This window comes from Trachinotus anak, unplaced genomic scaffold, assembly GCF_046630095.1.
Source record: "Trachinotus anak isolate AG129_WGS33_773 ecotype Australia unplaced genomic scaffold, CSIRO_AGI_Tana_v1 ptg000024l, whole genome shotgun sequence".
Taxonomy (NCBI): Eukaryota; Metazoa; Chordata; class Actinopteri; order Carangiformes; family Carangidae; genus Trachinotus; species Trachinotus anak.
Window position 1 is genome coordinate 8,406,825 of NW_027273875.1, and position 26,710 is coordinate 8,433,534.

A 26,710-nucleotide genomic window follows, 5' to 3' on the forward strand; every position below is an offset into this window, starting at 1 on the left:
AGGTAGTAACGGCAGCCGATAATCAGCGACTCCGGGACATTTTATCAAGCGGGTGAAACCGCAGTTTATTACCCGGTGTAATGGGAAACAATTTATCTCGGTAAAGAATGGCTGCTTTCGGGCGAGTATGGAGCAATTGTGGCCATACTGATGAAATATCGAGAAATCGATTACTTCTGAGTAACGACCCCCGCATAGGCAGCAGGATACTGGCGAGCCGACAGCAGAGGACCGACCTGCTGCAGTTGTGTGAGGGCGCCGCTGGGTGAGTCCCTCTCTCCGCTGCCTCTGTCTCCACAGCTCCCTTTTCCCAAAGAAAAGAAGAGGAGAACTAGGTCCGGGGAGGAGGAGGGCCGCCGCCATTATCGGAAAGCTGGCTGAAATACCACTTTCACGCACGCAATCTGCTTACAAATTGAGCAGGACATGAACAATTTCTGTTGCAGTGGAAGCGTATTTCAGACGAAGCACCACGGGGATTGCAACAAACTCACCGTTGTCTCGATTGCGCGACCGGCCCAGCATTATGTGGGCACAACAATGGACAGAATAATTATTGAAAAAGCAACGTGGTGAACCGAGAAGGAGACGGCTAAGAAGATTTTCATACGCCCGAATTTCTCATGAGGAAAAACTCTTGCAAGAACAAAACTGGATCGCTCTATTATTTGGGATATTTATTTCTTCCTTCCCCGTGTTTAATTGCAACGAAAACAGTAATGCTAAATAAGCGAATCCAGACATGGGTAATTGATATTTAAATCAAATTACACCATCGCACGGTATTATCAGTATTATCTGTGGACTGAGACGAGCCATAGTGTATTCTGCGGCTTTATGCCTAATGCACATCAGGCGGCGAGGGCTGCGGCAAGCGCTGGCCTGACAGATGCAGGAGGAGAAAGGGAGAAATGCGTTGGTATGTACCCTGCATGCTCTCTCCTCTTCTTTATGGGCGATTTCCTAGCGCAGCTGTCGAGTGCTACACCCCAGACACCTGGGTAAATAAATCCCCCTTTTAACGTTTTCTGTCGGTGTGGAGAAGGTAGGCTAACCCTGATTTCGGCTCTAATTTCATTATGTAGACGGCAGGCCTGGCGTGGTCAGCCCCTCTCTGTGCACCCTAAAGCCCATGTTAACTGTTAATCCTTTGCAACATATAACGTTACAAAATCTTATCTCGGTAAGTAGGTTATGTAAATGAAATGGCTTGAAGCTGCGCTTTAGTAGACTGTTTTGATGCTGCGAGATAGGGCTGTCGGGTTGTTTTTATTTGCCGAGAACTTGTCTGTTCATTTGGATATCAGGCCCGGCTCAGCTGAGCGGTGTGGACTGCCGGTTGCTTTTGACCCTGCCAGAGCTGTTTGTTTCTAATGTGTGATCACTTCATGTGACAGTTTATTCGTGTCATCATGAGCCTGTAATTCCTCTTTTTGTCGTGAGGTTTGACTCCAGTGGGTCACATTACACTTAGGTGAAATTGTGGTTGGTCATTTTGGCCCTTCTGTAGGAACTATGAGCTGACTAATGTATCAGAATTGCATCAGTTGGCTACTATAATAATGGAAGCATTCATCAAAGCTATAATGAGTTTCGTCATTAAGTGTCTTAACAGGGTGGACAGATTCAGTTTTCCTTTCTCATAGATTGCACATGTATCTGTTGTTCGCAAGTTCTTTATTCATTCAGTGTTTTTGGAGATGGTGCTGATGGCTGTTGTTTCGTTTAGCTGGAAAAGGTGTTAAGGTAGGCTGAAAAATGGAGACTGAGGTGATAACAACACTCATTTTTATGCCTGTCACCCTACTCACTGATCAGCTGACACTGTCATTTAAAGAGCACCACTCCCAATGTGTTTTCGGGTTGGATTAATGTGATTCTTTTGATCCTGGTTTGATGTTGCAGGAATTCATCTCGCAGCAGTGGATCAGAGCTGAAACAGATCAATTAATCAATTAGTTGATCATTTGAGATTGATTGACAAAATTTTTGATAATCAAAGTGATTCAAAATGAAGAACTATTCAAGCATGTCAACAGATTCACTGGTCTTGCTGCTCACATGTGAATATATGCTGGCTTAGTTTTCTATGATAGTAAACTGAATACGCTTGGGTGTTGGGTTTTTTTTTCAGACAGAGAGGCAATTTGAGAATGCCACCTTGGGCTCAGGGAAAATGTGAAGTACATTTTTGACAGTTTTATACTAAATAATTAGAAAAAATACTCAGCAGATGAATTCAACAATGAGAATAATAGTTGCAGCCCCGGAGTGGACAATAAATCTGCCTGACAATTTAATGAAATTGGCAAAAATCAGTGTGCTTCCTCATTTAAAATTGAGTTTACTTGTACAACTGAAATCCATGACCCCTCTCAGGAGATACAGTGACTGGTTGCCATTACTGGTCCTGTAACACTGTCTTCGTTATGCTTTTGGTGGTGGCAAGATATGATGGCAAAACTACAGCAGTGTTTGATGACAACTTGGTGTGTACAGTGATAATAGTAATGCAGTGATTTCACACATATTAGTTAATTGCTTTTGGCAAATGATCAGACTTGACACACGATCAAGGCCATAGTCATGATTATGGAAAGTAATTAGAGCCTAATAACCAGTTGAAGTCAGAATCAAAGAGGCAAAACGAGTTGCTCTTAAACATTATACCCAGGCTTTACCATTGAGGGGGTCCATTCTTTCAATATCATCTGGTATGCAAAGAAAATTGGCACAAAATGAAATAAAATGTGCCTCTTTTCATTCTTATTTTCCATTATTATTAGTGACCACTAAATGAGTGATCTCTATTAATAATGATAATGGAATTGAGAAGGATAGGTATATAAAAAGGTAATGTTTAACATTTTGAAATCAAAAGTGCTGTCAGTAACACTAGTCCATTACCACATAAAGTAGCATGTTTCAACAATGATGTGTTTTTATTTTTAGTATATTCACCTAATATGTCTTCGGGCTAAGACTGTGACATTTGTTCCATTGAGGGTTTTTACAAATGTTCTGTTCTTTTCCTTTTTATTTTAAAATGTATTTTGTTGCTCGGCCAGTTTATCTGATTTCTTTTTTGTTTTTTGTTTTTTTGACAGGGTCTGATTCCTTTAAGGAATGAGTGAAAGAACCCTCCGCTCATATCACTGCACTGCTATTTATTAAAATCGAAGCCCCCACCCCCCAGAAGAAAGTGAAATCTGATCTCCCCTTTGGATCAGCAACTTTATGGACAAACATTCAAGTGAACTCCTTTATACAGTGCCTGTTTATGGCAGGATGATCATCAGCAGACTATGATGGCGAAAAAGCAAGATGCCCGATCGCCCATTTACAACCTCATTGTGGTGGGTTTGTCAGGAACAGAGAAAGAGAAGGGGCAATGTGGGGTTGGGAAGTCCTGTCTGTGCAATAGGTTTGTGCGACCTAGTGCTGATGACTTCTACTTGGACCACACATCAGTGTTGAGCACCAGTGACTTCGGGGGTCGAGTGGTTAATAATGATCACTTTCTGTTTTGGGGAGAGGTGTCGCGGGTTCTGGAGGAGGGGCCTGAGTGCAGGATGCATGTTGTGGAACAAACTGAATTCATTGATGACCAGACGTTTCAGCCACACCGTAGCACTGCTATGCAGCCCTATATTAAACGAGCAGCCGCAACCAAGCTAGCTTCAGCAGAGAAGCTCATGTACTTCTGTACAGATCAGCTGGGCCTTGAGCAAGACTTTGAGCAAAAACAAATGCCTGAGGGCAAGCTGCAGGTCGATGGCTTCCTGCTTTGTGTTGATGTCAGCCGGGGCATGAACCGCAACTTTGATGACCAGCTGAAATTTGTCACAAATCTGTATGGTCAGCTTAGCAAGACGAAGAAGCCCATTGTGCTGGTCCTCACCAAATGTGATGAAGGAGTGGAACGCTACATCAAAGACGCACATACCTTTGCTATCACAAAAAAGAGTCTGCCAGTAGTTGAGACATCTGCACGTTCAAACATAAATGTGGACCTTGCCTTTCTCACTTTGGTTCAACTTATTGATAAGAGCAGGGGCAAGCCCAAGATCATTCCTTATTTTGAGGCCCTAAAGCTCCAGAGTCAGCAGATAGCTTCTGCCAAGGATCGCTATGAATGGCTAATCAACCGCATCGTAAAGAATCATAATGAAACCTGGTTAAACACCAGTCGACGCATGAACACCTCCCCAGAGTACAAAGAATATGTCTTCTTGGAGGGGACAGCTAAGTGCAAGAAGCTTTTTCAACAGCATGTCTACCGTCTGAAGCAGGAACATATTGAGAGGCGCCGCAAAATATACTTAAGCACTCTTCCTTTAGCACTTAGTTCTTTGGTGCCTGACCTGGATGAGATAGATCAGCTGAGCTGGTCTGGGGTACAGAAGGTCTTAGAGTCCAAGCAACACTTTGCCCACTGGTTTGTTGTTCTGGAGGACTCGCCATGGGAGGATACATCTCACATTGATAACATGGAAGATGAGCGAATCCCCTCAGACCTACTGGAGACTGGTGAAGCAGAGGACATATTCAATGCCCACCTGGAACATCTGCGTAATGAGTGCAGGCGAGCAGAGATGAGGCTGGAGTTTAAACAGAAGTTAGCTTCCTCTCCCTTTGTCACACCTGGTAAACCATGGGAGGAGGCACGCAGCTTTATCATGAATGAAGAGTTCTACCAGTGGCTTGAGGAACCAGAGTACTTGGACCTGTACAACCGCCATCAGAAGGAGATCATTGACCGAGCTAAAGAAGACTTTCAGGAGCTCTTACTTGAGTACTCTGAGCTTTTTTATGAACTTGAGGTAGATGCTAAGCCAAGCAAGGAGAAGATGGGGGCAATTCAGGAGGTATTGGGGGAGGAACAGAGGTTCAAAGCGCTACAAAAGCTTCCAGCTGAAAGAGATGCTCTGGTGCTGAAGCATATCCACTTTGTCTATCATCCCACCAAGGAGACCTGCCCTAGCAGTCCTCACTGTGGAGACTCTAAGATTGAGCAAATCCTAGCTTCACGTTTCCCTACATGTTACCCCTTTTTTGATGTGAAAGCTCATTTTGGAGACACCAAGGCTGACAGAATTAACCTTGTCATACTGGGGAAGGATGGACTGGCCAGAGAATTTGCCAATGAGATTAGGGCTCTCTGCACAAATGATGACTGGTATGTGTTAGACGGGAAGATGTATGAATTAACACTGCGGCCTATTGAAGGAAATGTACGTCTGCCAGTAAACTCCTTCCACACCCCCACTTTCACCCCTCATGGATGTCTGTGTCTGTACAATTCAAAAGAGTCCCTCTCTTATGTGGTTGAAAGCCTTGAGCGACTAAGGGAGTCAACTCTAGGTCGAAGGGATAGCCAGCTGGCACAGCTGCCAACATCACTGCTTTTAGTCACTAAAAGAGGTGTAGGATCATATGTGGATATAGGTGGAGAAACTGCCTTAAACCTAATAACACAAGGACAGCAAGTTGCAAGGAGACTACAGTGTAGCTTTTTAGACCCTGCCTCCCCGGGTGTGGGCTATGGCCATAATGTCAATGAGAGTCAAATCAACCAGGTGCTGAGGAGTCTTCTGGATATTAGGAGGAGCACATCCTTTAGTAGCAGCTCCCCACCCCTCCTCCCTGAGCCTCAAGGTCTCAGAGACTCTCCTCATCAGCCAGTCCCAGAGGCAGACCTTCGCGTTGTCATGTGTTTAATGTGTGGAGACTCCTATGACATTGAGCAACTCCTGTCGCCTTTCCTAATGCATCAGCACTGCAGGCCCATGTCTAATAGTGGCACTTCTGTGTTGCTGGAGCAGACAGTTGGTGGACACAAGCTGGCTATAGAGCTGTCTCTGCTTTCATACCACGCCTCCTTCACTTTGCGCAAGAGCAGGTTAGTGCACGGCTACATTGCAGTGTACTCAGTCTCTCGAAAAGCTTCCCTGGAGACTCTCTGTGCATTCTTATGTGAGGTTCAAGACATCATCCCAGTTCAACTGTTGGCAGTGGGAGATAGCCAGGCAGAGCTCACGGACAGCGACTATGCTTGTGAACAGCTGATCCAGGGGGAGGAGCTAGCCCATGAGATTGAGGGTCGTTTCAATAGTGTGGTGTGTGGATCTGGGGGGGTGGTGGGAGGCCTTCACAGGATAGAAATGTTCCATTCTTTTCTGATGGAGGTGGTAGAGAAACGCAACATTGTGGAGGCCACACACATGTACGATAACGTCGCTGAAGCATGCACCAATGAAAATGTGTACTCTCCACGCTGCAGTTCTCCCAGTCCTGTCACCATGTTCCTGGATTCAGAGGATGACGTAGACCCATCGCCACCATACTATGATGGCACACTCACTTCTCATAGTGTGGGATTTAACCTGCCTGACTTAGATTCCAGTGACATCTCTGTCATTTCTGATATCAGAGACTTTGAGAATAAACTCAACAACAAAGTACCCCCTCAAGTGAGAGTTAAACCGGGTGTCACTTTTGACTTCCGGAAAGTAAGCCGTAACCCATATATTGATACACTAGGACATCGTCGCTCCCTGCCATCTGCTGTTACCTGGGTTCCTGGTGGTGACGTGGGCTACGATCCCTCAGACTATGCTGAACCCATGGATGCTGTTTCAAAACCCCGCCCTAGCAATGAAGAGATTATCTATTCAGTGCCACATGACAGCACACAAGGCAAAATCATCACCATCCGAAACTCTAACAGGATGCACTCGAATGGAAATGGCTCAGACAGTGAGGCAGACAGCAGCTCTCTTGAGCGAAGGAGGAAGTTCTCAGCAGTGGGGGTGAAGCCTCGTCTGTACCGTGACCGTTCCAAGCGGCTTGGGAAGTTCAGTAGCTTCCGCACAAGCTTCATAGGCAGTGATGATGAGATGGGAGCTCTTCCCAAGTCCAAGGAAGATGACTATGGGACCCTAAAAGGAGAAAGTCTTGTTAATGAGGAGAGTGAGGACCCTAAAAAGAGGAACATTCTGAAGAGCCTGCGACGAACAGCCAAGGTTTGTATCACACCACCTTTTTATCTTTTAATCCAGAGAAAGTAGTCCATTTACTTGTCTTTTTAATCTTTTCTTAGATATTGTCCTTATGAAAGACTACAATAATTTCTATAGGTATAATGGCGCTCTTTCAGTTAACATAAAATATATTGAGGTCAGTGTGTATGTTTAAACTGTGGTATGTCCTGGGGAGGTTCTAGACATCAAGCTTGTGACTAGATGTGAGGAACTCCTGATTTGCTGATGATGGGGAACATCACATTTAGTTAGAGGCCATTAAATGACGCTCAACATAATATTAACATAATTATCCCTGTTTCCTTTCTCGCAGAAAACAAGACCAAAGCCCCGTCCAGCTATTCCCAAGCCCCTGGAGAGCAGTTACTTTGGGGTCCCCCTAGTAAATGTGGTATCTCCAGATAGACCTATCCCGCTCTTCATTGAGAAGTGTGTTCGCTTCATTGAGACAACAGGTAAGTTGTTTTGCCTTATAAAGGAGCTATTTGTGAGTTTTGCTATTGCTACATAGCCACCATTAGCATTAACTGCTATTTACTTACCAGTCTTGCCAAGAGCTTCACCCATCATTGCGGTTACAATACAAGAGGTTATAACGCACCCCCTGAGAAGCACTATTCTTTAAGGTAGACTGGACTCCACAGTGACTCCGTATCAGAAAGCAATGAGATGGCCCGGCTGTGCTGGAGCTAGCTGGTTAGCATGCTAACTTCAGCAGAAGAAAAGAAATGATAGAAATCGAAGGAAAACAAAAGGGTTGCTTTCCATTGATAGAGACAATTCCTGATATGTAAATAGCTATGAATTTTAATGTTGGCTATGCAGCAGTGGTAAAACTTACAAATAGCTTCTTGAACCTCTTTTTGACCTCTGTGCATGTGATGTATTCATAATGTGATTTAAACATTTATTCTGATAAATAATGTCAATGGCAATTTATCAGTGTTTACACAAACATCTTCAAAAATCTAAAAATTAATCTTATTTGTTAGTCACCTAAACATGCTTATTGTTAGATCTCTTAAACCAGTGGACCTGTTCATGGCTACAATTGCAAAGTGATGTGAATGTAGTACAGTGGTTTATTCAGTTTCAGTTAAGTACCCCTTCAGAAACTGCCAGCATCTGTATTGTCATGTCTTTTTGCAGTGGGGCTAATGAAGTGTTTGTGCTTTGCTTGTTTCCCACTGTGCCCCCCGCCCACGTCTTCCCCTTTTTCTCTGCTGCGCTCTTTTTCCTCAGGCCTGAATACAGAGGGTTTGTATCGTGTAAGCGGCAACAAGTCAGAGATGGAAAGCATGCAGAGGCAGTTTGAACAGGGTGAGTTGCTCATCAGACTTGTTTGAACCAGCTGTTTGACATGTAATTATGTGGCTCCCTAATCAAAACATAAACAGAGTGTTACCAAAGGAGAGTGACATGCAACTGATTGTTCGGTCCTGATGACAGCTAGTACTGATGGGCTAATTTTCTCTGATCCCTTTAACTCTCTCATTCTCCTTGCGTAGACCATGGATTAGACCTCGTGGAGAAAGACTTCTCCATAAACACTGTGGCTGGAGCCCTCAAAAGCTTCTTCTCTGAGCTGCCTGAGCCCCTGGTGCCTTGTGCTCTGCAGGTGGACCTATTGGACGCTTTCAGTAAGCAAACACTGCTGGGCTGGGAGGGTCTTTACAAGAACATAAAAAGATTATTTCTTTAGGAGGGAAGGGAGGGTTTTAGCAGACCTGCTTAGCTCTTTCAGTGCTGACAAGAACGATGATTTTCATGGTAGTATTAGAGACCGTTTCAAATTACTGTCTGCAATGATGAGTTCTTAGATTTAAAGGTAACTTCCCTCTGTGTGTGCAGAAATCAATGACAGAGAACAGAGGCTGTACACTATGAAGGATGTCCTGAGGAAGTTCCCCAGAGAGAATTATGATGTCTTCAAATATGTAGTGAGCCACTTACACAAGTAAGTTCCCAGTCTTCTGTTTCAATCACTTTTGTGAACTTGATGGTCTTCTGTGATGGACTCCCATCTGTTTTTTTCTGCACCATATGATGGGAATGAATAAATTGTTGTCTGATCGTGTGTTTTTCCCAGGGTGAGCCAGCTGAGCAGGGTGAACTTGATGACCAGTGAAAACTTGTCCATCTGCTTCTGGCCCACTCTGATGAGGCCAGACTTCTCCACTATGGACGCCCTGACTGCCACACGCACCTACCAGACAATCATCGAGTCCTTCATCCACCAGTGTGCATTCTTCTTTTACAACCAGCCCCTCCTCGACTCCCCTACCGGCCTAGCAGGCCTCCCTGCCTCACCCACCACCACCCTCAGTGGGAGCTCTGCCTACTCTTGCTACCGCTCCTCTCCTCCCCACACCACCACACACTTCAGCCCCTTGCAGCAGTCCCCACCCACCACCCCGCAGTCTCCCCTGCAGTCACTGCTCCCTCCCCTCCACCAGCACCCCCACTCCCACCATTCCCCTGCCGAACAAGAGACACTGTGAGAGACAATGAAACCACGTGTGCCCATGATGATGCTGGAACTTATCACCAACACGCACTAAAAGGAAAAAAAAAAAGAAAAAAGAAAAAAAAAAAGTGCACTTGCACACTACATTTCCGATCATGGACAACCTAGGTTATGAAGAGTGGAGATAGGAAGTGTCTGAGAAACTTCTCCAACCTGCCATTTGTATCTGTACTCGTGTGCATCAGGGCAGGCTACTGTTGACAGTGACTCTCCCTCTGCCCTCTGAGTCCCTGATCGCCTGGAATTTGACATCAGGGCAGAGGTAGAGGACAGAAGTCACTGCAACAGCAAGCCTCTCTTCTGTCAACAGCCACCACTTATTCTACACTACCAAGAAATAGAGACCTCTATGCCAAGCTGGAAGAAATGATTTGTGACCACCATGTTTTTATCTGTGTAAAACTGTTTTAGTTTTTTTTTTCTCATGAAAGTACTGCCACTGGATTTATAGACTGTTCCTCTTTAGGTCCTTTGGGCAACAGTGTGCTCCATATAGCAGAGGTTCCTCTGTCTGCCATTGGGGTTTCTCTCATAGGCTCTACTTGAGGGGTCAGCATGGGGAGGGAAGGGAAGGGAAGGGGTAGGTACACATCCAGGGATGCACTTTAATGATCACTGTTGTTTTTTTCCCTCAAAAGGGTTTTTTTTTTTTGGTTTTTTTTTTTTTGTTTTTTTTTGGTTGACATACTGTTTTCTTGTGTGTTTTTAATTTCACAGCTCAAACAGCCATACCCATTGCCTCTACAGAGCTCTGGCAGATCAAACTTTGTTTACATCAAACTTGTTTTTGTATCCACAAACTTATCTGAAGCACTTTTTGATAGTGTAGTGTTACATTTGAAGAAATGCCACATTGATTAATTGTCGATATTGTTTGTTTCGTGGTTGAGTGTGGCATCAGTGCAGGCTTGTGAAACAAGATCCTTTTGTAAAAACTTATGTTCTTTAAGTAGATGCAGAGGTCTCATTTTAGGTTGATGGGAAATCTGAATCTGCTTAAATTCCTCATTCATCCAGCCATGTGAAAACTAGTTTTCTTTTAGTTTGTCCTCTTTCTAGCTGTTGATTGATCAGAGTGGATGTTTAGGGAAGTTTGGTTTAATTAGACCATTATAATATCAGAGATCAGTCAAGTGAAGGAGAAATTTTGCCATTTTTGAATGTGTAACCTAGTCATACCATAACACAACTCTACATTGCCATCTGGTGTCCATGGAAACCAAACGCTTGAAACATGATCGGTGGCTGGATGTGTTGCTGTGGCTGTCTATCAAACCAAGCTCTTTGTATTCATCTAATATTAAGGACCTTTAACTCAGAAGGTTTAGTATTCTCAACGCACTGTTACTGCTAGTCCTGCTATACAATACAATGACCAGTAGAAGTTCAATATTTGTGAATGAGACACATTCAGGAAGCACCACCGGCCGTTTACCTGCTCTAGTGAATTAGTTTTGTGCTGGCATATTGTCCTCCCTTTTCATGGAAAACAAGCAGCACATTTTCAGTGGTAGCACTGTAAATGAAGATCAGATAATTTTAACCATTAAACTTTGAGAGGACGCACTGTCTTTTCATTGGGAGTGAGTAAAAGTGGAACATCAGACATACAAGTTCTGGATGATTGTGGCTCTGTTATGGTTCTTGGTTGCAACAATGACCAGACTAGTTAGATCATTGGTTGTATTAGTATTTGGGATCATCACTTGTGGTACTTTTGGAATCGCAATGCTGGTGGAAGTCAGTCATTTTATATGTTCATCAGGCTAAACTGAGGGCTCTTCTCAAACTGCTCAGAGCTGTAAGCTGTAACATTAAGACTGGCACAGAACCAACCAAGCGGCTGTTCCATTATAACACAATTCTTGGGAGCATATAATCTATCTGCAACACAAACTTGGCAGATCTGCCATTCAATGAGCAAAAAGTGAGTGCATACTACTCTATAATGGTTGTTTATTTGTATGTTGGGGAACACCACCCTTTAGTCAATGGTAGAAAACATTTCTAGTGTGTATTTCAATGATTGAAAGTCCATTTTTACAATTTTTGTGAATGGTTCAAGGCCACTTAAATTTAGTGCATGATTTAAAAAAACACACACCAAGGGAGAAGGATAAAAGCCTCTTCCTGTTTTAAAACATGAAATTAGTACAAGAACAAAACAAATACTAAAGTGAAATAGCTGAAACGTGAAAGTTTATGTACTGTGCACCAAGAGCAAACCATGGGATTTGTCTGACTGAGAATAGTGTTTGAAGATGAAGGCCTTATGTGAACTGTATAATAGTTAATAAATTAAATCTTGTAAAATTGTCCTCGGCTTTCCTGTGGTGTGTGTATGTGTGTGTGTGACTTTCACTGATTCTTTTGAAAGGTACTGGCAGCCATTACTGTCACAATTTGTAAACTTTGAATTTGAAATGACATTGGACCTTCATTTGTAAAAAATGAATTTTCTGTTAAGAATTTACAAAGCCACACAATGGCAGCTAGATTAATATTGTCACAACAGTGGGACCCAAGGAATCAAGCTTATCATTTTGCTAGTTAAAAATTTAAGTACCATGTGAAAATGGAAATGCTTTTTGAAAAGCCCTATTTCATCTCAGACAGGCTATTGTTATCTGCATTTTTCACTGTACAATAGTGGAGTGAGGTTTAAACAAATACAGCAAGGCATGAATATGCAGCCGCAGATGTATTTGGCATAAACAGCTGATAATCTCCACTGAAATATGACTCGAGCAGCATATTTTCCCTGCAAATAATCACGATGCAGATGCAAAGCACTTCCATGAAGCATTCGTCTAATAGACAGGCTGATTCTGCACAATACAAATGACATGAAATAGCTCTGCTGTAGTAACTAGAAGCTGGAGTATGTAGGCACAGGTGCAGGTGACTCTGAAAAACATCAATTATTCACAGCGTATCCGTCATGACTCCCTGCACTCTTATGGCAGGACACTTTCATCACACTATCTGTTAACGTCTATGGAGGGAGTCGGACGTTATTGTGATATGATGCCATCTTGTGGCTGCATGGCTGTAGAGCCACGAAGGTATTTTTGTTTCCCTCCCGTTACTGACAGTGGATTCTCTGGTCCACTCCTTACGCCTCAGATTTCAAATTCAACCCCAACTTCTCTGACCACTTCTCCATGTTGAGATGCATCACTGAGAGCAAACTGAAATCTGCCAGTCTGTGGTGGGAGGGCTGCGTTACTCATCAGGCAAAGTGGGCAACTGCCCAGGGACCCCAAACTCTCAGGGGTCCCAAATGTCTGAGATTCGCTCTTCTCTGTTCCTGTTTACATTTGATTGATCACAGCTTTGTTAGAAATTTGCCCCCTTGTAGTAGAATGTAAGTTGGGGGGACAAACCTTGTTTTTAAACCTTAATTGTTTTAGTTTATGTTGAACTAATTTGTTGTTAAGTTTTATTTTATGAAATTTTTTTTTTTTTTTCTGTGTGGCATATAATTTACATGTAGAAACCTTGAGAACTATGAGGCAGTAACCAACTATTTCTTTCATTATCAGCAACTATTTTCTTTAATAATCAGTGTCTAAAGTGTCAGAAAATTGTGAAATATGTCCGTCATTATTCTTTGAGGCCCAAGTTAAAACATTGAAACTGCAAAACTCAAAACTCTCAAATTTTTAGTTTACTATGATAGAAAACTGTGAAACAGCAAACATTTACGTTGATGAAGGTGCGACCAGTTCAGTTTTGGCATTTTTCCTTAAAATGAGAACAGTTAATCAACTATCATAACTGTTGCCATTTCTGTTAATCAACTAATCATTTCAACTCTTTCTGGGTGAAATAATCAAGCTGCCATGTAAAATGGAGATCAAAAGTGGCCGAACAGCAAAGCTTTGCCCTGTGGTCACCAAAGAGGTTGAAATGATTTGCAAACAAACCTGTTGAGAATGACAGAAGCCGTGACGTATGAAAGATAGCTTTATTGCACAAGGTGTTAGAATGATCTTTTTAGTTTTTGCTTTCTTTTCATAGAAAATGTACTTTTGAACACAAGCAATTGCTATAACAAGCAACTCAAACAAATGTTTGGGATACCCTCAACATTTTTTTTTTTTTTAGCTTTTGATTTTCATACATTTTTTCCTTCAATTTTTCCCTTTTAGCAAGCATGCAATGACTTTTTTGAGGATGAACAAAATACAAAATAATGATAATAAAAAAGTAAATAGGACAAATGACAACATCAAAAGACCTTTAAAAAAGAATAAAAATTCAACAAATTAGTATCAAAAACATAAAGGGAAAGAAAAATGTTTTTTTGCCCATTTCAGAAGTAAAATATTTTATTTTTGATACTATTTCAATTTTGAAATTGGGGCATTCAACCCTGATGTGTCCCCTGATTTATTCTGACGAAAATAGCTCTTCATACAAAACTGTGTTTATGTACAAGACTTAATCTATAAACAACACTGACAAAGGTAGAGATGATGGATCTAGTATGTTTAGGGTGGTGAATTTTTTACTTTAATTTATCTGAACAGGGGAAAAGGACAGGAGTCTGAATGCTTCAGGTTTACAGACCAACTCCAGTCCAGTATATACACAATACAATAGTAGTTTGTGTGACCAAAAGAGCTACAAGTCCCTGATTTCACTTGGCTGAACTGGTTTTAGCCACAGGCCACATACCTTAGCACTGTTTGGCCTCTGGAACCAATATTTTGACAAAATCCCAAACAAATTAAAATGAATATTATAAATCAAAATCAACAGACCCACAGGTACCCCCTCCCCTGAATAAACAAACAAACAAAGCAAATGGATAAATAAATATAAACCACAAAAGACTATCATGGAGATGCTTCAAAAAGACATTCCAATAGGTTCTTGTGTGAATGTACATTGGCGCAAAATGTAGGGGTGGGGGTGGGGAGGTTGTCAAGAAAGTGGGACATATACAGTACTTCAGACAGGGCAACAACAAAGATATCAATTGAGTGAACATTATATAATTTTCAAAACTGAACTCCCTGACATATATCATCTCTCAACATTATAGTATTTTTTCATTCACATCATGACTGGGATTCCTTCAGCTAGTTGTCTGTCTTTCTTTGAAGAGCAAAGATTGGCTGAGCGGCACCGAGGCTGACTGAGAAGTTGGTAGGATGCTTTACTACATCTGTCAGTCTCTGCCACCTCAGCCACAAACAGAGGCCTTAATATTGTATCATAACTCAAGTTTCTAACCGCTTTACAGCAACGTTCCTCCCAACATAAAACCTACCTGGGGATCCTCTGCGATACTGATTTGGTTTCTGAATGTTATTGTATTTACCAACCCATCAGTCTAGCTAGAGTCAAACAGCCTGTATCCCCATGAGAAGGCTTTCAGCCATGATTGTGTCCACCAAACACCCACAGTGAAGTAGGATAGAGAAGGGAACTAGGGAAGTTAGAATCTCTGAAGCCAAAACTAAGTAGCCTCTCTTGCTTTTCCCTCCTCAACATGGGACTTGGAAAGGGCCGCTCTCTGTCAGGAGCAAAATACTCTTCTTTTAGTCAGTCTACATACAGTAACATACAGAAGATCCCGTATATATACTAAACTTTTTCTCTCTCTTTCTTTAGTCCAACCTTTTTTAAAATTTCTTTTTTAAATTTCATGATTGAGCGATTGTCTCGTTCTTAAATTTGACATTAACATTTCATTTCTGTGTGTACTACAACACTATTGTAGTACACACAATTTATACTTTGTCATAATTTTATTTTAATGTCAATAATATACCTACATAGAAATATATATGTAAATTCTTTATAATACCAAATATTCTCTATTTGTAATGTGAGAAATCATAGCTGGTTCATTTGGGTTGTCATGATTTGTTTAAAAAGTTAGACACTGGTCAGCTGGAGAGATTCTGTCACATTAATGTGATAGAAGTTTTTTCCTTCTTGGAAGTGAACCTGAATCATTTCTTTTGGAATCACCTTTAAGAGAAAATCTGCCAATAGCTATTTGGGACTTTAAGAGACACATAGAGGGTGAAAGATACAATAAGAATAGGGAACTTAACTGGAAGTCCTGCAAATTGACAATAATACTCAAACTATGGAGGACAGTATGTGTGTGCGTGAGAGACAGGATGGCCACACAGCTTCATACTGGCTATTGTAGTCTTCATCATCATAAACACAGAGCTTTTAGCTCCTCAATTAAAGTCAATATTTCCAAATGACCACAGAATCGCTTCCTGGTTTTTTTGCTGTGCAACTCCTGTGAGAACTGAGCGGAGCTGAGCACCAGCCGGCTGGAACTGTTAGTTGGAGTTAGTAGTCCCAGGTGAACATGAAAATTAGGGTTAGCTGGGTCTCTGTCTGGGAGAACACCTATCCCGAGGAAAATTAGACAGGACGCTGGGCAGTTCACCATTAGTTGGGTGTAAAGAAAGATGGTTGCATGCCCTTTCTGGCCCAGACTGAAGAGTGCCAGAGTGGGGCTGGCTGAGGAGTGGGACAGCAGTGCATGTCTGTGCAAGAGAATGGATTACACCAGTGTGTATGACTTGGAGTAGGCCCCCACACTCTGTTTCTGCAGTCTCCCCAGTGCAGAGGAGCTGCTCTCTAGCAGCGAGTCTCTGGAGCCCCCCACCTTGTTACTGTTGGTGGGGTTGCTGCTCGTGCTGGAAGTGGAAGCTGTTGCTGCGGTGTTGGAGCTGGGCATGGTGAGAGTCCTTTGGGGCAAGGTGGCAGTGCCTGAGCTCGAACCCAAGCTGCCCAGCCCAGAATGGCCCAGTGTCAGGGCCTGCTGCTTGGCAGGGTCTAGAGTCTTGTGACGGCCCTGGGTGTGATACGCCCGCTGCGTCAGGCTGCGGATTGAAGCTTCCCGCGGTGGCACAGCCGGGCACGGGTCATGCAGTTCCCCTTGCTTGCGGAAGAATGGGTCTGTCTTCATGTAGAGGGGGAGGTTGCAGAATTCACCTGAGAAATTGCAAGAAAAAGATCAGAACACAGATACACTTTTGATTCTTCATGTGTGTGCCTTGGAGTGATTGCTCAGACACATGATTCCTTAAAGTCATTTTAGCCTAGAAGAAGCAAGGATCTGCAGTCTATATTGAGTGTCATACTGAGACAATACGGTAGTGCTACATGTGAACTGATGCAAAATGGTGAATTGAAAACTATTATCAAGAAAAAGGACGAGTTCATGCAGAATTGTCCCTGCCAGGCTCCCATCTTTCTTACTTACTTTTGTTAGCGCGGTGGGGAATGGGCACAGCCACATTTTTACCACGGTCGTAGTCCTGCGGTTTGGGTGGTGAGGCGGTGAAGCGGCAGATGCCTGGTTCAGATGGCGTGCTGAGGGAGGTCATGCTGTCTGCCGGGTCATTGGTGCCTGTGGTCATTTGGTCAGATGAGCTGTCGGAGATGAAACACTCTGTAATGGTGAACTTGGCGTGCTGCAGGTGTTCCTCCAGCTTGGCGTGCTCATAGGCCCTCGCCAGCTCCTCGTAGGTGGAGGAGGCGCTCTCTGTCGACACCATGCTGTTGCGACCCTTATCTGGAAAAACAGATAATAGGTAATTGTGGCAACCAGTTCCAAAGCTGCTGATTGATTTTTCAAACACATATTTTCAAATACATTTTTTATTTACCAGAACCTTTGATGTCATTGAAAACTTACTACATGTTTTATAGAAAGATTTACAGAAATGTTTTAGTGCGTGTTTAGTTTGTGTTAGTTAGGTAGTGAAGGTTAAAAATGGAGTAGTGTATATTTTTTTCCCATCATTTAATTTGGTAATTTGAGAATGCATGTTATGGTGTATACTTCACATGTGCCTCTGGATTGGGCTTAATCCAGATACACTAAAGACTGAACTTCCTCTTGGTGTAAAAAATAGAAACGAGATAAAAGCAGTCATAGCACATAGAGTAGTGTCTTTGTGTCTGTTGTACAGGCTGGGATTGACCCACCTGTGTCTTGGGAGAGGCTGGCGCTGTAGCTGTCACTCTCAGTCGCGGTGATGCCATGAGAGCCCATCGTCCGCCAGTCTGAGGTCAGAGTCCGTGCCGAGGCTGTCGACTGACTCTGACTCGGTCGGCTCAGTGTCCACTGGCTGGAGTATCTGTTCCTGGAGCTGTGAGCTGACTTTATACTCTTCCTGGACACAGGGTCTGAGAGAGGTCACACTGATCAGAGAACTGCTCTGTAGCACAGAGACTGTGAATCCATGTATTGACTGTCAAGAAGACTCTATACTGTCTTTAGCTGTCTCATCATTGCCATGACTGAAGTGGGTGTAAGTGGACGTGCAATACAATAAGGAATCTAAGTTTGCACCTGGATTTACCTGCCCAATATCATTTCATGTCTTGTCACTTTAACACAAGTGTGACATTTATTGCAAAAATCTTTATTTCAAAAGAAAAACACAACTCACTTGTGCCTGGGCGGATGTCTGACATGTCAATCAAAGGCCCTGAATTCTGGATGAGGGCTTGGTGGTGCAGAGACACGCCTGTGCAGAAGTTCTGCGGATTCACTGATTGGCTAAACTCAGTGTCTGTCACTGGCACCGCTGCCTTGTCCTCCCCTGTTGCAGGCAAAAGATGAGGAAATACAGTTTCACAAAAAAATGTTCATTATCTAATATAAGCTAATAGAAAATGATATTGCTGAATAATAGTTGTGTTGCTGTGCAGTTCCGTGCCTATCTGTTTGATGCCTTCCTTGTCCTCAATGAGTAGCTGAACACGTGGGATGTCAATGTGGAGCCTTGGTCCTTGAGGAGGGCCCTTCACAGGAGTGTCTATACTGCGATTGTTCTTGCTGCACACACACACACACACACACACACACACACACACACACACACACACACACACACAAGGACATGACAAATATAGTCATACTGGTTTCTCTTAAAAGATTTTCCCAAAAATATATAAAATAAAAGCTAAAATTATTCCCATACACACTGACTCTTACCTGATAAGCATCTCAGCAAGGCTCTTCGCATCTATAAGAGGACAATATCTTAATTAGATTACAGTTGGCTGTGAAGATAATCGTTTCAGCTTGTCACTCTATGTTACATTAATCCATTACACACAATAACACTGATCTCTCTCTGAACGCTCTCTTTTCCTTTCTCTCACCCCTAAGACGTTTAAGCCTCTTCTCCTTGCGTTTCTTGCGGATAATGAAGAGCAAAGCAACACCCAGAGTAACCAGGATGACGGGAGAGCCAATGGAGAAGAGCTTTTTCACATCATCGCCCTCTCCGCGAGCTGATTTAATGGGGGGGATTGTACCTATAGAGAGAAGAAGGAGAAGAAACAAAGATCAGTGTGAGAGGTAGAGATGACAGAAGAGAGATGGACAGATTGAAAAAGACACGGGATTCACTTACTGCCATCATAGTCAGTAGTGGCAAACTGGGAGCTCTGGTTGCCGCAGCCTGCACTGTTGCAGGCCTTCATTTTGAGCTCATACCAGGTGGCCTCCCGCAGCTCGCTGAGGAACAGCTGAGTGGTGGAGTTGGCCTTGAGGCTCTGCCAAGCCCAGGTACCTTTGGGTCTGAAGTCCAGCATCATGTCAGTGATGGGGCAGCCGCCGCTGGTCCAGCCCTGCAGGTTGAGCCCTGCATGAGTGGAGTTGATGTGGGTGAGCAGCGGCTGGTCCTTATTGAACACTGGTTCTGTAGAGAAGAAGGGCAAAGACACAGGAGAACAGGAGGTTAGAAAGAGAGAAAAAAGCGGTATACTACATGTTAGGATTGAATTCATGATTTTTTTGGTTGTCTCTAAATACAAGACCTTAGTTGTTGTGAAGATTTTCAGTATTATAATATGCAATGTGACATAAGAACACTGACAACAACTCGCTGCATTTTTTATGTGAGTATTTCTTCAGTTGATATCACAGCATAGCAGCAACACTATGGAGCCATTTTGTGTATTTCTATTGTATTTTTATTTTTTTTTAAATTAGAATTAATTAAACAGGAAACAATCAACAAATTCCCTCCATATAAACAGTTTTTTTTACAATTACATTACAATTATAATTATAAATGTTTTCAATGCTCAAAAAATTCGATGGTCAGTAGGCACAATTTATATTGCCTTAAAACAAGCATTAAATATGATAGAGAATCAAGCAAAAGCCAGATGTGAAATTTGTCAAAGTCAGCAAAGTGAGGTCAAAGTTGGACTTTGATTCATTCCTGATATATTTGAAATGAGAAATGACCAAATACAATTTTGTTATGTTATGAGGCCCTAGAGTTACAGCCTGTTTAATCTCCTCTCGCTTGTTTTCTGCTTCACTCATGTCTACAACACCTTTGCTTCCACCCCTCACCTCTTCCATGGGTCTTTGCCTCAATGATCTCACTGATGCGCCCGGAGCCCACGCTGTTCTTCGCAGCCAACTTGACCTTGTACCACGTTCCACAGCGCAGGTTGTCCAACCTGAAAGACCGCTCACTGGAGCTGATGAACACATCCCTCCATTCCTCTGTGTTATCCACAGAATACTGCAACACAAACCCTGAGGAGTCACACAGCACAGCTTCATGTTAAACCTGAGTACTTTAAAATGAATACTGTCAATCCAGGATGATTTGTCACTGCTGCTGCATCTGACAGCCACCAGGGGGCGACAACCAGCTACAAACAGCTCTAGTTTGCCTTCTTCTTACCCAGAAACATTAAGCTCATTGTTTACACTGTTATATGCAGCATTAGTACAACTGATAGCAAGAGGGTGAAGCACGCTGAGAAGGATCTGTCACAAAAACAACTGAACAGTCAACTATATTTAGTTCATGAGGGATCTGCAAGGTGTTCCTCTGTTCACAGTAAGTCCAGTCAGGAGCATACCTCTGATGGAGCTTCCTCCATTGTCCCCAGGGATCCAAGCCAGGGTGATGGACGAGGTGGAGGTAGTGGAGACAGTCAGACGAGGTTGGTCAGGAGGAACTGAGTGCACAGAGACACACAGAGACAGTGGCTCAACAACAGAGCAGATATAACGCAAAGGTAAACACATCTTCCACAAGTCAGTTCCACTCAAATACATCCTCTCTTCCTTCTTACCTTGCACAACAAGATTGACTATGATGGTGTCAAAGCCCAGTGTGTTAGTGGCTGTACAGGTGTAGTACCCAGAATCCTCTGCTTTGACTGAACGCAGCACCAATGTGCCGTTGGATAAGATCTGCCGCTGACTGTCAGCTGTCACTGGAATGGCAGAGTCCTCACTGACAAAAGCACAGACAGGTTACAAGTGTTAACAGCCTCATCCTGGAGTAAGTTGAGTTGTATTTATCTGTGTTTCCCCTCACAGACAGCAGCATCTGTCTGAGTGAGTCATGATGCTGATATATAAATGGCATATGATGAGCTCTGACCTGTCTTTGGTCCATTTAATCGTGGGGGCGGGCTCTCCCACTGAGCTGCAGGGCAGACGCACTTCTTTCATCCAGGGTGTGGTCACTGTGCCCCCGAAGGAGAGGATCTTAGCCGGGACTGCTCACAGAAGACACAAAAAGTGACACAATTAACTTAAAACCTTGACACATACTCTCACACTCAGATGATGATAGATACACCAAGACTAAAATCACAAAGATGTCTCTTTTCATACTTAAAGTTGTATACCTGCAACTCTCGGCTGTTTGCTGCCCAGCTTGTCTGAGGGCAAAGGCCTTTACTTGCTGCTGAAGGAATAATAGGATGGGGTAGTGTTTTAGCGAAGCCCCTCCCTTCAGCTTCAGTCTATCTTTTCTCCATAGATCCTCCCCTCTATTGATTCTCGCCTGCTACTTCTCTCCCCAAGGGTCATTTTACTGGATAGGCCCTGTTCATCACCACATAATTAACAACAGCGTTTCTTGCCACATAGCCGCCACTCAATCAATACTATGGCTGTCAATCAATAGCAGAGAGAGCAGACAGAGAGAGAGAGCGGGGAGGAGAGAGAGTGATCAAAGTGATCTATGTACAAGACATAATGCTGCCGTATCATAGCCATCTTTAGAGCGCTCTCCTTCATAACCTTTACAGAAATCTCTTTACCCTTCTCTTCCACTACAGGCTCGCCTGGAGGACTCACCTTTCCCAGCAGGCTCCACTGTGACCTTTGCGCTGATGTTGCCACGGCCGGCAGTTGTCACGGCTGCAGCCCAGATGTGGTATTGTTTACCACGGGTAAGGTGCGTGATACGGTAGAAGAGCATCTCTGGGTTGGCCTCGTACTCACTGGGCGCCTGGGACAGAGGGCACGCAACATCTTGTTAGCAAACTATGATACCATGGTGACATGACAGGCCTGGTGGCAGCTCGGGCACTGGAAACTCGACCAGACTCAAGAAGTGATACAGGTTAAAGAGCTTCATTGTGCATTGAAAGAAAGACTATGGGGAGAAATAAGTGAACATTCTGCCTTTTTATACAGCAGACTCTCTATAGCAGTGGCTCTCAAAGTGGGGTCCCCAGGAAAAGGGGGAATAATTAATTTTCACTATAATTCCGTACATCAGTAACACAATGGCTGACATGTCCTCCATGAAAAAGGCCTATGGCATTACAGCTGTTTGTAAAGTTGTTCAGAGACCTGTCAGTATCTGGAAACAATGAAGAACTGAAGGAAAACACACCTTTTCAGTGACCTCCTGGTTTGCAGGAAGACATCTGCCAATCAGTCAAATCTCACTTTAATCTTTTTATTTTAAATTCTGCCGAACGACACATGAGCACTTATCTTCTTTGGGCCAGAAATTATACATATCTAGTGTGTAGTGCAAGTATTTCAAATCACTGAGCTCACAGGGAAACCAACATGATCATAGAAACACAGAATCTATTGAGAGGTTTTTAAAATTCAGGGATGCATTACTGTATTTTCTTGTAGACTAATTTTCTAGTTATGTATACTTTATGTTCCTATACGCTTTTCTGTTTTATTTTTTTCCCCCATGTGAATCTTTACATGTTAGAGTCTTCTTAGAATGAGTTTTGGTTCACCTTACACATTATATGTATAACTATGGGATGTATTTTTGTTCTTTTGTAGCCTTGTTGCTTCATTGGAATTTAAGCATCCAGATGTTTTCTACTGTGTGATTTGCATTCTGTGTTTTTCAGCATGTATTAAGTATTTTCTTGTTCTTGGAATTGGAAATGTTCTTGGAATTGGGGCAATGTTGATATTGGAGGCATTTCTCAACTATGAATAATCTCTACATGGACTCCACTTCTATATCTACGCAGATTGCCCTGTGAACTTAGTGACTTGAAAAACTGTATTTGATTGCTGGCACTAATCCTGAAACAGGCAAGACATACTGATCAGTACAATTGTGATTGTCTTGACTGAAGTGTGATAAAGGAAATTTCATTTTGTTGGCAGTGATTCGCTAGTTGTTGAATTTATTTAATGTTTTGAATGATTTTAACATTGTTTCAGAAAATTGCCAAAGTCACTAAGAAAAACAGTGAAATAAAAAGATAAAATAAAAGATACAACAGGAGTGAGTGTGTTTTCCTGCTTTTCTTTAGTGTTTTGCAACGAAAAAGAAAAGGGCAGACCACTCTACTAAATAAAGATAAAGATAAAAAATACTTCATTGATCCTGAGGGAAATTCAAAATAAATTAATTCCAGATACAAATTAATCACATTATTTCACCTCACACACACACACATATATATATATATATATATATATATATATATATGTATATTACTGGATTAATACAAATAACAATTGTGGCTGCAACACTGGATTAAATGATGTGTTCCAGTGAATATTTTATCAGCAAGCACATCTTTGAGATGATGTTCACACATACACCTGCACACACATGCCAAGGCGCACAAAAAAACACTGTTTTCTCTCAAGTCGAGCCTCTGTTCTATCTGTTTAATCTGTTCATCTCTCAGTGTTCATCTTCAGTTCCTTCACCATTTGCTTTTCCCTCTTTCCCTCTATCCCTCTCTGTCTAGCTCAGTGAAGAGGAGAGGATGGAGAGACAAGGGGAGGGAGGGGGGGAGATGTGCGTGCGTGTGTGTGTCTGTGTGTGTAGGGGGTGCATTCGAACATTCCTCCGGCATAGCGGCGGTGTTGTGGTGATCCAGGGAGTGATATAGGGAGATAATGAAAAGACGGACAAAAGCACTCTCATCTCGATGTGACTGATACCCTCCTATGCTCCTCCCTTTTTCTCTGCCTGTCTCTCACTCTCTCCCCCTCTTCCTCTCCCCTCATCCCTCACTTTTTCTCTCATTTCCCCTTGGTCTCTCCCTACCTCTAATGGTGTGTCTCTTTCTCTCTCTCAACCTCCTTTCCCTCCCTCCCCTCCCTGCCTCTCTCCTCCCTGCCTGTGCTCATTTACATGGCACTCATGCACAGAGAAGGAGGAGTATTTGTGAATAATAAGAAAGTGAGATTCTAGCCTGATATCAGATTTCACCGTGCGCTGGTGTTTGTGGTGTACATGATCTAACCACAACTGAAATGCCGCACATACGTGTATAAATAGAAAATATTGAAATGTGATGTCTGTGTGTGTGTGTGTGTGTGTGTGTGTTTCTGATGCGGCAGTGTGCATGTGTGAGCTTGTTCTCTGCCTCATTTGCATATCTACGTCTCATCACGTTGCCAAGACAACCTCATCTGTTCATCTGGGAGGGCAGGAAATAAAGCGATGGTGCAAACACAGTGAAAGAGAGACACGCAACAATACACACATACACACACACACACTCACAGGTTCAATTAATAAGAGTGGTTACAAATTAATTGTTTCAAACAGTAGTTTTTTATCTAGTTCAATCGCCTGGAACATTTTCTACTGGCCCCTTGTGAGTCACACCCACAGACTTACCGGCTGCCCAGACCCTGGACTGGAGCAGTAGATGGTGTACTTGCGGATGACACCGTTTGGTTTGTGAGGAGGTAACCAGGACACAACCACACTACTCGGAGAAGATGGAACTGCCTTGATGCCAGCCGGTGGTCCAGGAACTAGAGAAAAAAAAACACAGGAACATCAGAATGGCGGGCATGTATATACATGTATGTGCTTCTGTGTGTGTTTTTGTACACACACATGCTGGGTGCTGAGTGTCTATTAAAGTGAGCAGGCTTGTTTGCAGATTGTTGGTCTTATCCTGCACTAAGCCGCTCTGGGAGGACTTGGAAGAACTCCCTTTGGGTAGACAGCTGTGACATATGTTCATTTAGACTCTGGTCAGCATTTCTGACTCTGTGACACCCAGCATTCTCTTAACTCTCCAACACACAAACAGATTAGACACCAGTGTCTGATCCTTTGCTGGCCACTTCAGCTTGACACTGGACACCACCTAATACGCTTATTACAAGCTAAAGCACAAGACGGGTTTGAAATGGATGCGCACATTACATAAAACACATCAGGACGCAGGATACTGTTAAAGGTGAACAACAACGCTTTTGTCACATTGGCTTTACAGTGTGGGGTTCACTGTGTCAAATCTATTCAGTTGCCCACATAAATATAACTTGTGCCTGACAGTGGGCCTCTACAGAAGGAGGCTACCATAGTTCAAGACCCCGCCCTCTAAATCCCTCCCCCAGTTCCTCCTTTTCTTGTACGTGAGGCCCCCTGGTCCAGTCATTCAGCTGGTCCATGCCCTCAGACTTCTCCCTGCACATTACATGAGCAGGGAGGAAAAAAAACAACACAAACTCAGAAAGGATAGATGTAGTGAGGCAGGTTTTGAAAGAGGGAGGCGGGGATGAAAGAATGGCGAGAATGATAGGTGCAGTTCCTGGGGGAGAGATGATGATGGTGGTGCTGGGGAGGGGAAGAGGAGGCAGTCATCATTATCATAACTGGACCTCCATGTCAAAGTAGGAGTGGCAGTGGGAGGGGGGGGGGGGGTTAAGTCCCATCTGGTGCCCGAAATCTGCCCAAAATTTGCTGACAGTCTGCCGCACAGCCCTTGTGATGGTGAGGAAGAGAGGCACAATGGTGCTGAGTGAACAGCCCCACCTACATGAATATATTATGCACCAGTGTGCCAATCAGAGGAGGATGTCAGAGTAAAGGGCTAATACACTTTTTAGCAATGACATTTCTATTTTGTCTTTTTCTTAATGCCTTATTCATTTAGTCAGCCAGGAATACGCTGTGTGATCACCTTTCTATCTTTCCATCTTCAACCCCCCAGGCCCCTCCTCCTCCTCTATAAAGAGACATGGATCTGGCTGTAATCCCGCCTCCAATGGTGTAAGCACAAAATTAATTCTCTCTAATCCAAGAGGAGTTAATCCTTATGCCTATGGCAAGAGGGCTGGTGGAAAAGACGCAGACCCGGGCTGATGGCTGACTCCTGGATACTATACGGTCCCAAAGAGCACCCCTCCTCTCCCCCCAGTGTCTCCTGCCAGCCCTCCCTCAGCCCTGAGCCATGGACCAAAGCCTCTTAATTCTCATTAGCACTGCTAATGGAGGTACCCAGCATAAATGAGCTTTTGTCATGGGTTTGAGATACAGCCCAGCGCCCTTTTTTATCCACCCCCCTCCCATCTCCCTAACCCCTTTACCCTCACCCCGTACACTTTTCTGCACTTAAATGTAAGAATAAATAAATCGAACACCGATATCTTTCTGTTTGTGTTTATACTCACGATCCTCGCGGGTTTGGATGTACAGGACGTTGCTGCGGACCCCATCTCCAGCTTGTGTGTAGGCCAGCACCTGAACACTGTAGTTGGTGAACTTTTCCAATCCTCGCAGCTCCACCTGTTCACGAGTTGTGGTGATATTCTGCATCTCTCCCCATTCTGAGGGAGAACAGGAAGGGAAAACATGTTTGAGAGAGCACTGGCGATTGTCTGGTGGACAGACGACAAAGACTCTTGCTTTGCTAAAAATGTTTCGAAGGAAATGTTATTACTGCCTGGATTACAAGGCAGTGGCTGTAGGGAGAAGTTGGTGGAAGGATATTAAAGCAGAGACTGGGATTTGTGTGCTGTGACCCACATTTTGGTTAAGATTAAAAAATAATTGTGGTTTCCTGGAAACCATTTCCGACAAAACATATTTGCTTATGCAAATTAGTTGAATACAAGAGACAGGGT

The 26,710-nt window shown here is 43.2% G+C and overlaps 2 protein-coding genes across 4 annotated transcripts in view; one reads left to right on the forward strand and one right to left on the reverse strand.

Annotated features, from left to right (window-relative positions):
* Positions 1-125: 125 nt before the first annotated feature.
* arhgap35b (Rho GTPase activating protein 35b) lies at positions 126-11,888 on the forward strand. 2 transcript variants are annotated; one of them, XM_071460251.1, is made up of 7 exons: positions 126-265; positions 3,108-7,025; positions 7,357-7,498; positions 8,286-8,363; positions 8,552-8,683; positions 8,895-9,000; positions 9,133-11,888. In XM_071460251.1, exons 2-7 carry the CDS (start codon positions 3,306-3,308, stop codon positions 9,542-9,544), a joined length of 4,590 nt encoding a protein of 1,529 aa, XP_071316352.1. In that variant the 5' UTR covers positions 126-265; positions 3,108-3,305; the 3' UTR covers positions 9,545-11,888. The 2 variants fall into 2 exon arrangements, with proteins under 2 accessions (XP_071316352.1, XP_071316353.1); XM_071460252.1 differs by lacking the exon at positions 126-265 and adding an exon at positions 408-919.
* Positions 11,889-13,521: 1,633 nt separating this feature from the next.
* Positions 13,522-26,710, reverse strand: part of LOC139607420 (cell adhesion molecule DSCAML1-like) — a 52,073-nt gene continuing 38,884 nt past the window's right edge. For both annotated transcript variants that reach the window (XM_071460246.1, XM_071460245.1), the window contains exons 19-33: positions 26,258-26,413; positions 24,468-24,607; positions 21,695-21,848; positions 20,991-21,108; positions 20,677-20,840; positions 20,461-20,559; positions 19,940-20,128; positions 18,987-19,274; positions 18,733-18,888; positions 18,563-18,593; positions 18,285-18,403; positions 18,015-18,167; positions 17,548-17,748; positions 16,820-17,131; positions 13,522-16,548 (exon numbers count right to left, since the gene is read on the reverse strand). In XM_071460246.1, coding sequence (XP_071316347.1) covers positions 16,115-16,548; positions 16,820-17,131; positions 17,548-17,748; positions 18,015-18,167; positions 18,285-18,403; positions 18,563-18,593; positions 18,733-18,888; positions 18,987-19,274; positions 19,940-20,128; positions 20,461-20,559; positions 20,677-20,840; positions 20,991-21,108; positions 21,695-21,848; positions 24,468-24,607; positions 26,258-26,413 — 2,714 coding nt within the window. In that variant the 3' untranslated portion in view covers positions 13,522-16,114. The remainder of the gene's footprint in view (positions 16,549-16,819; positions 17,132-17,547; positions 17,749-18,014; positions 18,168-18,284; positions 18,404-18,562; positions 18,594-18,732; positions 18,889-18,986; positions 19,275-19,939; positions 20,129-20,460; positions 20,560-20,676; positions 20,841-20,990; positions 21,109-21,694; positions 21,849-24,467; positions 24,608-26,257; positions 26,414-26,710) is intronic.